This window comes from Scyliorhinus canicula, chromosome 15, assembly GCF_902713615.1.
Source record: "Scyliorhinus canicula chromosome 15, sScyCan1.1, whole genome shotgun sequence".
NCBI classification, from domain to species: Eukaryota; Metazoa; Chordata; class Chondrichthyes; order Carcharhiniformes; family Scyliorhinidae; genus Scyliorhinus; species Scyliorhinus canicula.
Window position 1 is genome coordinate 8,149,647 of NC_052160.1, and position 13,030 is coordinate 8,162,676.

General features: G+C 49.1%; 1 protein-coding gene and 1 non-coding gene across 2 annotated transcripts in view; one reads left to right on the forward strand and one right to left on the reverse strand.

Moving 5' to 3' along the window:
• The window catches only part of LOC119978511 (small ubiquitin-related modifier 3-like), a 29,873-nt gene extending 17,120 nt beyond the window's left edge, over positions 1–12,753 (forward strand). Inside the window, exons 3-4 of the mRNA XM_038820193.1 lie at positions 7,151–7,222; positions 11,552–12,753. Of these exons, the coding sequence (XP_038676121.1) occupies positions 7,151–7,222; positions 11,552–11,614 (135 nt within the window). The 3' untranslated portion in view covers positions 11,615–12,753. The remainder of the gene's footprint in view (positions 1–7,150; positions 7,223–11,551) is intronic.
• trnal-caa lies at positions 4,029–4,147 on the reverse strand. Its single transcript has 2 exons — positions 4,110–4,147; positions 4,029–4,074 (listed from the first exon to the last, which is right to left on the reverse strand). It is a non-coding gene; the product is annotated as a tRNA-Leu (tRNA).
• Positions 12,754–13,030: the final 277 nt, after the last annotated feature.

Consider the following 13,030-nt stretch of genomic DNA (forward strand, 5'->3'; position numbering starts at 1 on the left):
GAGTCTGAATACTGCTCATGTCACTAGAGTTTAGTTGACTTCAAATATGAATATAACAAGTATAATGCAGGATACTAGAAAATATAAAAATGTTAATATCTTAGAAGCAAGGAGACCTGGATTGATATCCTGGGATCTAAAATTGCACTATAGAGCATGCATAGAATTGGGTTTACCCTGGTGATCAATTACAGGCCAACAAGATTTAATAAAGGTTTAATTAAATAAGAGGGGTAATGTTAATAGTGGTGAAATAATCCTGGGTGGCTTCAATCAACTCCCAACATTCTTGTTTTTAAAAAAAAATAGCTACAGAGATGGAATAGAATCCCTACAGTGCAGAAGGAGGCCATTCAGCCCATCAAGCCCTATTGGCCCTTGGAGAGAACACCCTACTTAAGAGTATCCCACACCTCCATTCTATTCCTGTAACCCAGTAACCACATTAAACCTTTTGGACACTAAGGGGCAATTTATCATGGCCAATCCACCTAACCACATCTTTGGACTGTGGGAGAAACCGGAGCACCCGGAGGAAACCCACACAGACACGATGAGAAAGTGGAAACTCGGGACTTCGGGGAGCGGCCATGTCCAAATAGGTTGCGCACACGGCTGCTCCCTCCGGGATCGGAGTTGCGGGCCTTTAAACTGAGTGGCAACGGCACTTCGGCGGTGATTCCCGGCGTGGCAAAGGACGCAGGAGCGGTTGCCCCACTTATGCATGGAGGGAGCCAGGAGTGGGGCCGTTAAAAGAGCGATTGCGGGGAAGAGAGCGGAGCGGGTCCGGGAGGACAAAATGGCGGCCGATGCGGACCCAGCAGCGTGAGCCCAGTGGTTGAGAGAGCAGCAAGAGTTTTTGAGAAGCAGCTTCGCAGAGCTGAAGATGGAGATGCTGGCCCCTATGAAGGCCTCCATGGAAAAGATGATGGGACTCAGACGGTCCAGGAGAAGGAGATTAAAGAGGTGGAGAGGAAGGTATCTGATAATGAGGATGAGATCCTCGGCCTGGCGGTCAGAGTGGAGGCGCACGAGGCCCTACACAAGAGATGGCAGGAGAGACTGGATGACCTTGAGTATAGGTCCAGGAGTCGCAACCTGCGGATTCTGGGCCTCCCTGAAGGTGCGGGAGGGATGGACACGAGCACGTCTGTGACTACAATGCTGGGGACACTGATGGGCGCGGGGCCCTCCCGCGGCCGTTGGAGCTGGACGGGGCGCACAGAGTCCTCGCGAGGAAGCCTAGGGCGAACAAACCACCGAGGGCGATGGTGATAAGGTTCCACCGCTTCACAGACAGGGAGCATGTCTAGCATTGGGCAAAGAAGGAGCGGAGCAGTAAGTGGGAGAACAGCAAGATTCGCATATACCAGTACTTGGGAGCTGAACTGGCGAAGAGACGTGCGGGATTCAACCGGGCAAAGGCGGTCCTCCACTGCTAAGGGGTGAAATTCGGGCTCCTGCATCTGGCGAGGCTCTGGGTAACGTACCAGGACAGGCGCCACTACTTTTGATACGCCGGACCAGGCGTGGACATTTATTAAACATGAAAAGGAGAGAGGCAGCCAGGGAGATTGCGTGAGTGAGGGATAAGGCAGGTAACACGGTCTTGGGCCCAGAGAGGATCAATAAAGTCTTCAAGGAGTTTTATTGTAAACTGTACGAGTCAGAGCCCCCGAGGGGAGGGGAAGGGATGAAGCAATTTATGGATCAACTGCGGTTCCCAAGGGTGGATGAAGATCTGGTGGAGGGACTGGGGGCCCCGATTGAGTAGGAGGAGATAGTTAAGGGCCTAGCAAGTATACAGTCGGGCAAGGCCCCGGGTCCGGACGGCTTCCCTGTAGAATTTTATAAGAAGTTCTCGGAGCTACTGAGCCCACTCCTGGTAAGAATCTTTAACGAGGCAAAGGAGAGAGGAACCCTCCCCCCAACGATGTCACAGGCATTGATCTCACTGATTTTGAAGAGGGCAGAGGGTCCGCTTCACTGTGGATCCTACAGGCCAATATCGCTCCTGAACGTGGATGCCAAACTGCTGGCTAAAATTTTGGCTACCTGTCCGTGTGGAGTTTGCACGTTCTCCCCGTGTTTGCGTGGGTTTCGCCCCCACAACCCAAAAATGTGCCAGCTATGTGGATTGGCCACGCTAAATTGCCCCATAATTGGAAAAAATGAATTGGGTACTCTAAAAAAAAATTTCTTTTAAATAAAAAAATTTTGGCTACCAGAATAGAGGACTGCGCCCCGGGAGTGATTGAGGAAGACCAGACGGGTTTTGTCAAGGGCAGGCAATTGAACACAAATGTGAGGAGGCTCCTGAATATTATCATGATGCCCTCAGAAGGAGGGGACGCAGAAGTAGTGGCTGCAATGGATGCAGAGAAAGGCTTTGACCAGGTGGAATGGGAGTACCTGTGGGAAGTGTTAGGTAGGTTTGGATTTGGTGAGGGATTCATAAGGTGGGTCAAACTACTGTATCAGGCCCCCATAGCATGTGTATCCACGAACCGGCTGAGGTCAGAGTATTTTGGACTGTATCGAGAGATGAGGCAGGGGTGCCCTCTATCCCTGCTACTATTTGCCCTGGCATTGAGTCGTTGGCCATAGCACTGAGGACTTCAAGGAACTGGAGGGGGTTGGTCGGGGGGGGGGGGGGGGGGGAGAGCACCGGGTTTCCCTCTTCGCAGACGACCTGCTATTGTATATTGCGGAACCGATAGAGGGGATGGGGGGGGGTCATGCGGATCCGAAGGGACTTTGGGAGCTTCTCGAGATGCAAGTTGAACGTGGGGAAAAGTGAGCTGTTTGTAATCCACGCTAGGGGCCAGGAGGCGAGACTGGGGGAGCTCCCACTCAAAATGGTGGAGAGAAGTTTTTGTTACCTAGGTATACAGGTGGCTAGGAACTGGGATGCCCTACACAGGCTCAATCTGTCTTGGCTTGTAGAGCAGATGGAGGGAGACTTTAAAAGGTGGGACATGCTCCCGCTTTCCCTGGCGGGAAGGGTGCAAACCGTGAAAATGACGATCCTCCCCAGATTCCTGTTCGTTTCCGGTGGTGACGGCGCCACTGAGGGTCTGGGGTCACTGGAGAAGGCACAGGAAGGAGGAGGGTGCCTCCGTTTGGACCCCGATACAGAACAACCATAGATTTGCCCCGGGCAGGATAGACGGTGGTTTTCAAGGCTGGCATAGGGCAGGCATTAGAAGGATGGGAGACCTGTTTATAGATGGGACTTTCCCTAGCTTGAAGGCTCTAGAGGAGAAGTTCGTCCTGCCCCCGGGAAATGCCTTCAGATACCTCCAAGTCCGTGACTTGCTCAAAATACAGATCGGGACATTTCCGTTGCTACCCTCTTGAAGGATGAAGGACAGGTTGGTGTCTGGCATCTGGGTAGGAGAGGGGAAGGTGTCAGACATCTACCAAGAGCTGCAGGAGGCGGAGGAAGCCTCAGTGGAGGAGCTGAAGGGCAAGTGGGCGGAGGAGCTAGATAAGGGCCTGTGGACGGATGCCCTGGGCAAGGTGAATTCTTCTCATCATGTGCCAGGCTCAGCTGAATTCAGTTTAAGGTGGTACACCAGGCTCACATGACGACGGCGAGAATAAGCAAGTTCTTTGGGGTGGAGGACAGCTGTGCGAGGTGTTCAAGGAGTCCGACGAACCATGTCCGTATGTTCTGGGTATGCCCGGCGCTTAAAGAATTCTGGCAGGGCTTTGCGAGGGCTATGTCCAGGATTTTGGACACGCAGGTGAAGTCGAGTCCAACAATAGCGATCTTTGGGATGTCAATGGATCCGGGAGTGCAGGAAACGAAAAAGGCCGAGGTGTTGGCGTTTGCCTCCCTGGTAGCCCGAAGATGGATAATAATAATCACGTATTGTCACAAGAAGGCTTCAATGAAGTTACTGTGAAAAGCCCCTAGTCGCCACATTCCAGCGCCTGTTCGTGGGGGCCGTTATGTGAATTGAACCCGCGCTGCAGGTCTTATTCTGCATTATAAGCCCACTGTGCTAAACCTAAAAGGGCAATGTCAAGAGTGGGATTTGAACCCATGCCCCTAGAAAGGGACCAGAAATCCCCAGGCTTAAACGAGGCAAAGAAACACACTCCTTGAGTCTGGCGCCTTAGACCACTCGGCCATCCTAACTTAATGTGGAGAGACTCGAAACCCCCGAGTGTGGAGACCTGGGTTTGTGATGTGGCTGGGTTCCTCAGCATGGGGCGAATAAAGTTTGCCTTGAGAGGGTCCTTGCTGGGGTTCTCCCGGCCGTGGCAACCATTCCTTGACTTTCTAGGTGTGCGGTAAAATGCCAGCAGCAGCAGCAATGGGGGGGGGGGGGGGGGGGGGGGGGGGGGGGGGGGGGGGGGCTCGGGTGGGGGAACTGACTATTTAATGTATATTTTCTTTTGTATAATGATAACAGACACCTAGTTTTGTTAAATATTTTTCGTTTATTTTTCTGTTATGTAAAAATTCTGTTTGAGAAAGCTTTAATAAAAACTAATTTTAAAAAAAGAAAGTGGAAACTCCATACACAGTCACCCGAGGCCGGAATTGAACCCGGGACCCTGGAGCTGCGAAGTAGCAGTGCTAACCACTGTGTCACCGTGCCGTCGTTGGTTGTAATTTTACAAACATCCATGGATTCTCGAAGTACTAAAGGAGTGGAAAACTGCCAATGTGCCACCTCTTTTCAAAAAGGGAGGGAGTCAAAAATCAGACAACTATAGGCTAATTAGCCTAATATCTATTGTTGGAAAAATGTTGGAATCAATTATTAAGGAAGTAATAGCAGCACATTTGGAAAATCATAATTAGTCAAGTAGTCAGAATGGCTTCATGGAAGGGAAATCGTGTCTGACTAATTTATTAGAGTTTTTCGAGGCAGCCTCAACCAGATTGGATAGAGGAACTAGTAGATGTATTGTATTTGGATTTCCAGAAGGTGTTTGACAAGGTACCTCCCAAAAGCTTAAGCCATAAGATAAGAGCCTATGGTGTTGGAGGTAGTATATTGGCATGGATAGAGAATTGGCTAATGGGCAGGAAACGAGTGGGGAGAAGGGATTCTTTTTTGCGTTGGTGACTTGCGACCAGTCAGGCTCCATGGGGACCAGTGCTGGGACTGCAACTGTTTACAATATATTTTAATAACTTGGAGGAAGGAAGCAAATATATTGTAGCCAAATTTGCAGAAGACATAAAAAGGTGGAATGGCAAGTTGCGAAACGGATACAAACAGTTTGCAAGAGATATTGAGAGGTTAAGTGGGCAGAAAGTTGGTGGATGGAGTATAATGTGGGAAAGTGTTATGTTGATTTTGGAAGGGAGAACAAAATAACAATGTTATTGAAATGGAGAAAAGCTGAAACAGAAAGGGACTTGGGACTTGTGCACGAAACACAGAAAGCTAGCACACAGGTGCAGCAGGTAATGAGGAAGGCTAATGAAATATTGGTCCTTATTTCAATGGGGTTGGTGTATAAGGGTCGGGAAGTCTTGCTGCAACCGTACACACTGCATTGTGAGCAGTTTTGGTCCCCTTATTTAAGGAAAGATATTATTTAATTGGAGGCGGTTCAGAGAAAGTTCACTAGGATGATCACCGATATGGAGCGATTGTTTTATGAGCAAAGGTAAACAGGTTGGGACTCTACTCATTGGAATTTGGAAGAATAAGGTGATCTCATTGAAACAAACAGGATTCTTCAGGGGCTTCACAGGGTAAATGCTGAGAGGATGTTTCCCCTCGTGGGGGAGTCTAGGACCAGAGGGCATAATCTCAGAATAAAGGGGTGCCAGTTTAAGACTGAGATGAGGAGGAATTTCTTCATTGAGAGTTGCGAATCTTTAGAACTCCTTGTCACCGAGAGCTGTTGGGGCAGAGACCTTGTTACGGTTGAGACAGATTCTTGCTCAGTAAAGAAATCGAGGGTTACGAGGAAAGGGCAGGAAAGTGAACACGAAGAATGTCGGATTAACCATGATCCTATTGAATGGTGGGGCAGGATCGAGGGGCTGAACAGACTACTCCTGTTCTTATTTCTTAAGGTCGTAACATAAACTGTGATACTTAAAAGCAGTTAGCCAATGCAATATGTGATTGCTATTCTGATCACGCATGGTGTCTTTGCAAACGCACCTTCATCTGATTCATAACAGAATTTAATGATTGGGTAGATGGGAATTAGTCACCAAAGTTGATTCAGTCTCGAGATAATAAATCAGTAAACAAATGACAAAGGAATGGACAAAGTATTAAATGCAACTATTCCTTCAGTTTAAGAGCGATTAAATGGTTTAAAATATATTGAATCTTGGATGAATATACATCTAAGACACTATTGAACTAAACACCCAAGCAGTGGATGAAAGAAAATTGAAATTCGGATGAATCATAGGAAGAGGCAAAAGGCTGAACATTAGGAATGTACATGGCACTCCATATATATATATACCTTGAGGTGCAAAATGGTTCTGAAGGTGAGCATAGTTATATGACATTTATCAGTATTATAACACCAAAAGTACTTGGAGGAAAAGAGAAAATTGGAAGAGTGAAGGCTGCGAATACAAAATACTTTATCGTTTGTAAAAGAAGTAAGAAATAGCGGGAGAGCTGGATTCTCAACTCACATTAACATGCCTGTTACTCTCTCCCTGGTGCGTGCCCGTCTCTCTCTCGCACGTGCATGCCCACCTCCAGCTGGCTCGCACCCTCCCTCTCTTTTCTCTCTCTCACTCTCCCGCACACACATGCTGCCCGTCTCTCTCGCATGCGCCTCCTTTTAGGATCTGACACAAGATGCCCAGTTACTAATTGTTTTGACCTAGCTCAAGAGAAAGGTTTAAAAAAAAAAATTAAATATCCAATTCTATTTTCCAATGAAGGGGCAATTTAGCATGGCCAATCCACCTACCCTGCACATCTTTAGGTTGTGGGGGTGAGACCCACACAGATATGGGGGGGATGTGCAAACTCCACACAGACCTCTACTGCTTTCATAGAGGGGAAAGTTTCATGCCATCGATCTGAGGTGGCTCAGACCCAGGTTATAAAATGAAAGGACAATACCTTGTTGCCAATTTACAATGACAGAAATGCCTGCCTATTGTAATTTCTCATCCTGAATATCTTTCTGCCTGCAGGGGTTGCAGATCAGACAGATAAGGTTTCGTTTCGATGGGCAGCCAATTAATGAAACTGATACACCGGCTATGGTGAGTAACTCTCCGCGGATTGGAAACAGCAGTGCACCAGGTGATGGAGGGTCATTCAGATTTAATTCTCGAACGTCAGTAATAAACTTGTAACTCCTGTCTTTAGTGAAATGCTGACAGTCTAAACTCTCCTGTCTCGCTCACCAACGTGTGTTTTGATCGATTCCCACCCACCTAAATATTCATAAGAGAATGAGAAGAGAATATGGTCGCTCGAGTCTGCTTCACCATTCAGCCGGATCATAGCTGCTCATGATCATGGCCTCGACTCCCTTTTCTTGTCTGTTCCCGTACGTCTTGACTCTCCTGTAGTTAAGACATGTGTGTCAGCCTTGAATGTATCAATTTCCTGGGAAAACTGGCACACTACTTCCAGATTGCCAGCCATAGATAATGTGGCAGCTGCCGTTGAGGTTTGTGATGCCATTAATGAAGCCAGTGTGGTCAATAAGCTATGGCTAGCCGGTGGGGGAGGGGGGCGGGTTGCCTCTGATCCGGCTGATTACCTGGAACGTGAGGGGGCTGAATGGGCCGGTTAAGAGAACTAGGGTATTTTCTCATCTGAAGGGGCTGAAGGCGGACGTGGCTATGCTCCAGGAGACCCATTTGAAGGTGGCGGACCAGGTTCGTCTGAGGAAAGGGTGGGTGGGGCAGGTTTTTCACTCAGGATTGGACGCGAAGAACCGGGGGGGGTGGCGATTCTGGTGGGGAAGAGGGTGGCGTTCGAGGCGGCTGAGGTGGTGTCGGACAAGGAGGGCAGATATATTATGGTGAAGGGTAGGCTGCAGGGAGAGAAGGTGGTGCTGGTTAATGTATATGCCCCGAATTGGGATGATGCCGGCTTCATGAGGCGCTTGTTGGGCCGCATTCCGGACCTGGAGGCGGGGGGCCTGATCATGGGGGAGACTTTAACACAGTGCTGGATCCCCCACTGGACCGGTCCAGTTCAAGGACGGGTAGGAGACCGGCGGTGGCCAAAGTGCTGAGGGGGTTTATGAACCAGATGGGAGGGGTGGATCCCTGGAGGTTTGGGAGGCCGAGAGCGCGGAGTATTCCTTTTTCTCCCATGTCCATAGGGTCTATTCCCGAATAGATTTTTTTCGTCCTGAGCAGGGGATTGACCCCGAAGGTGCAGGATGCAGAGTATTCGGCCATAGCGATTTCAGACCATACTCCGCACTGGGTTGATCTGGAGATGGGGGAGGCGTGGGACCAGCGCCCGCTCTGGCGCCTGGATGTGGGGATGCTGGCTGATGAGGAGGTGTGTAGGAGGGTCCGGGGAAGTATTGAGGGGTATCTTGATACCAACGACACGGGGGAGGTCCAGGTGGGGATGGTTTGGGAGGCTCTGAAAGCAGTGATCCGGTGGGAGCTGATCTCCATCCGGGCCCATAGGGAAAGGCGGGAGAGGAAAGAGAGGGAGAGACTGGTGGGGGAGCTCCTGGATGTGGACAGGAGATACGCGGAGGCACCGGAGGAGGGGTTGCTGGGGGAACGGCGTAGTTTGCAGGCCAAATTTGACTTGTTGACCACCAGAAAGGCGGAGACACAGTGGAGGAGGTCGCAGGGCGCGGTACATGAGTATGGGGAGAAGGCGAGCAGGATGTTGGCGCATCAGCTCCGCAGGCGAGATGCGGCTAGGGAAATTGGTGGAGTGACGGATGGGGGTGGGAATGTAGTGCAGAAGGGGACAGAAGTAAATGGGGTCTTTAGGGACTTCTGCGAGGAACTGTACCGGTCAGAACCTCCGATGGGGAGAGGGGGGATGGAGAGCTTCATGAGCAGGCTATGTTTCCCAAGGGTTCAAGAGGAGCTGGTAAGAGGGGCTGGGGGCGCCGATAGAGTTGGAGGAGCTAGTCAGGGGATTGGACAAATGCAGTCAGGTAAGGCGCCGGGGCCGGACAGGTTTCCCGGTGGAATTTTATAAAACGTATGCGGATCTGGTGGGCCCCCTGTTGGTGCGAGCCTTCAATGAGGCATGGGAGGGGGCACTGATCTCTCTGATCCTGAAGCGGGATAAGGACCCCTTGCAGTGTGGATCATACAGGCCTATCTCGCTCCTCAATGTTGATGCTAAGTTGCTGGCGAAGATCCTGGCCACCAGGATAGAGGACTGTGTGCCAGGGGTAATACACGAGGATCAGACAGGATTTGTCAAGGGACGGCAGCTCAACACGAATGTGCGGAGACTGCTAAATGTTATTATGATGCCGGCAGTGGAGGGGAAGGCGGAGATAGTAGTGGCGCTGGATGCGGAGAAAGCGTTTGATAGAGTTGAGTGGGGGTACCTGTGGGAGGTGCTGGAGCTGTTCGGATTCGGGGAGGGATTCATCAAATGGGTGAGGCTGCTCTACGCGGCTCCGATGGCAAGTGTAGTTACCAATGGAAGGAGATCGGAGTACTTTAGGCTCTACCGTGGGACCAGGCAGGGGTGCCCCTGTCCCCCTGCTCTTTGCACTGGCGATTGAACCTTTGGCTATGGCGTGGAGAGAGTCAGGGAGATGGGAGGGGTCTGGTGCGGGGTGGGGAGGAACATCGTGTGTCGCTGCATGCAGACGACCTGCTGTTGTATGTGGCGGATCCAGAAGGGGAATGCCGGACGTGATGGAGCTGTTAGCGAATTTGGGGGCTTCTCGGGCCTAAGTTAAATTCAGGCAAAGAGTGAGGTATTTGTAGTACACCCGGGTGATCAGGAGGAGGGAATTGGGAGACTCCCATTTAAGAGGGCAGTGAAGAGTTTCAGATACCTGGGGTGCAGGTGGCCAGGAGTTGGGGTACTCTCCATAAGCTTAATTTTACCAGGCTGGTGGAGCAGATGGAGGAGGAATTTAAAAGGTGGGACATGGTGCCGCTATCGTTGGCGGGTAGAGTGCAGTCCGTCAAAATGACGGTTCTCCCAAGGTTCTTGTTCCTTTTCAGTGTTTGCCCATCTTTATCCCCAGGGCCTTTTTTAGAAGGGTGACTAGCAGCATCATGAGCTTTGTTTGGGCGCATGGGACCCCGAGGGTGAAGAGGGTCTTCTTGGAGCGGGGTAGAGATGGGGGGGGGGGGGGGGGGGGGCTGGCGTTACCCAATCTCTCGGGGTATTATTGGGCGGCCAATGTGTCGATGGTGCGCAAGTGGGTAATGGAGGGGGCAGCATGGAAACGGATGGAGAGGGCGTCCTGTGGAGGTATAAGCCTGGGGGCCCTGGTAACGGCGCCGTGGCCGCTCCCTCCTACGAGGTATACCACGAGTCCGGTGGTGGTGGCTACCCTCAAGATTTGGGGGCAGCGGAGGCGACATAGGGGAGAGGTGGGGGACTCGATGGAGGCTCCGTTAAGGGGGAACCATAGGTTCGTCCCGGGGAACATTGATGGGGGATTTCAGGGTTGGCATAGAGCGGGCATCAGACAGCTGAGGGACCTGTTTATTGATGGGAGGTTTGAGAGCCTGGGGGAGTTGGGAGGAGAAATTTGGGCTCCCCCCGGGGAACATGTTCAGGTATCTGCAGGTAAAGGCATTTGATAGGCGGCAGGTGGAGGGATTCCCTTCGCTTCCCGCGAGGGGGTGAGTGACGGTGCTTTCGGGGGTCTGGGTCGGAGAGGGGAAGATATCTGATATCTACAAGGCTATGCAGGAGGCGGAGGAGGCGTCAGTAGAGGAGCTGAAAGCTAAGTGGGAGGGGGAACTGGGGGAACAGATCGAAGACGGGACATGGGCTGATGCCCTGGAGAGGGTTAATTCTTCCTCCTCGTGTGCGCGGCTTAGCCTCATCCAATTCAAGGTGCTGCACCGGGCCCACATGACTGGGACGAGGATGAGTAGGTTCTTTGAGGGTGAAGTCAGGTGTGTCAGATGACTATGTTTGTTTATTTAATTTTAATTTATTTTTAAGTTCTTTTGTTGTTCATTGGGGTTGGGGGGATGTGATACATGCGTCGATACGGTCTGGGGGTGTTACAGTTATTATGGGTTATTTTGTTGCATTTCATTGTTTGTCGTTATGTTTTATATTTTCTGTAAAAAATTCCAATAAAAATTATATTTTTTAAAACAAAAAATGAAGCCAGTGTGCAGTACGATGCATGATAGAGAGATATGTTGGAATCTTTGAGCTGGCATGGGAGTTTCATTGTTGCAAATTCAAGGTAAACAGGTCAGAGTGGGGCAGAAAATTGTCGTAATAAAGTGACTGGTTATGGGATGTGGGTGGATGTAGAAGATGGGTTATTTTGAGCACCTACAATGTTAAGAGCCACTTAAATGTTGATTTATTTGTTCTATTGAGCCGTTTGGATAAGAAAATAATCTTTATATTTTCTAATCTCCTCCCCAACCATTCTGCAGTTGGAAATGGAAGACGAAGACACCATTGATGTATTCCAGCAGCAGACGGGAGGATCTTGCTAACCTCATGACAGTAATTTAATGTAAATAACGTTCCACACAATGTACATGTTCTTGCAACACGCTGTATTTTACTCTATTTTGAACAATCTGCAACATTTGGAGCGATCGCTGTTATAAAAATGTTAGAGGGAGGGGTAACGAGCTCTGTGACATCTCTGCAATAAATTGCTTCTTTTTTTTTTGCATTGTTTACTTTCTGGATACAGGGAATTTTCTTTGTATTTTGGATTAATCCCAATAAAGTTGATCTTGTATGTACAGTGTTTGGTTATGTGTGTTTCGGGTTATATTACTGAAAGAAATGAAGTAAACTACTGATTTTACATTGCAATGAACCCTTAATGCAATTGCAATTGTCACTGGTTAGCCTCTAGTACCATACAGTAAACATTGTGCATTGTTGGACTATACTATCTTCCTGATCCTGTCCTTGCTGTGCACACATACGGCTGTCTTCGGCGGTTAATGGTACTGAGGCTAATTGTATGGCCCATATTGTGCATTCTGTATTCATGAGTAAAAGCTATGACAGTTAAGGAGCAGAGTTTAAATCAGTGCTATTGTGTACGTCATTACAATATTGATATTAGCTGATTTTGATTTGGAGGCAATATGGCTTAAAATGGCCTGTTCTGAATCCTGAACCTTCAAAGCTTACTACAGTAGTACAAATCAGCAAATAGGAATTATACATGGAAAATGCGGTATCTCCGCCTTTGCCAAGGATGAACAATTGCATGTGACTCACAGGCTGTAATTTGAGCAATCCTGAATGAAAGCATTTTGGGGGTGAGACCTATAGCTTCTATAGTCTAAATGGGGACTGGGGTGGGAGGGTGGGGGGGCTGCAGAGGCCTAAATCCAAGTACTGAACTACACACTTCTGCAGAAGAAGAAACCTACGCTGAACAAACCTGACTTCAGTTGCTGCATTGTCTGCTAATAATTGATATGAGACCCTTCCAATATTGGCAAGGATAGTTTGTAAAGTTTTTCTTGGTATGAAAGTTGTGTAATAAAACAAAAGTCCAATACCAGTTCAGATTTTGCTTTTGGGCAATGTGTCATTGTTAATGTATGCAACCATGTCTTTAATGTAATAAAACATCTGGGGGGGAAAAACCCCAGTGTTAAAAGCTTCATGTCTGCCTTGGATATTCACTTGAGCGCAGTAGTACTGTCTGTTTCCATAAGCAGTTAGAGGTTAGGGAAGATATGAAAAGGACACCACAGGTCGTTCCTGATGGTCTGGCACCTATGGAACTAGACATGGTGCACACTTAAAGAAACTTGGGGATATGGCGATTGTAGGCTGTGTGTTTTGAGATAAAGAATTGCTTAATGTTCCTGGTGATCCTGCCTAATGAAATTGGGATCAGATACTTGTATCGGCTTTGAAATAAATCCGCTCATCTG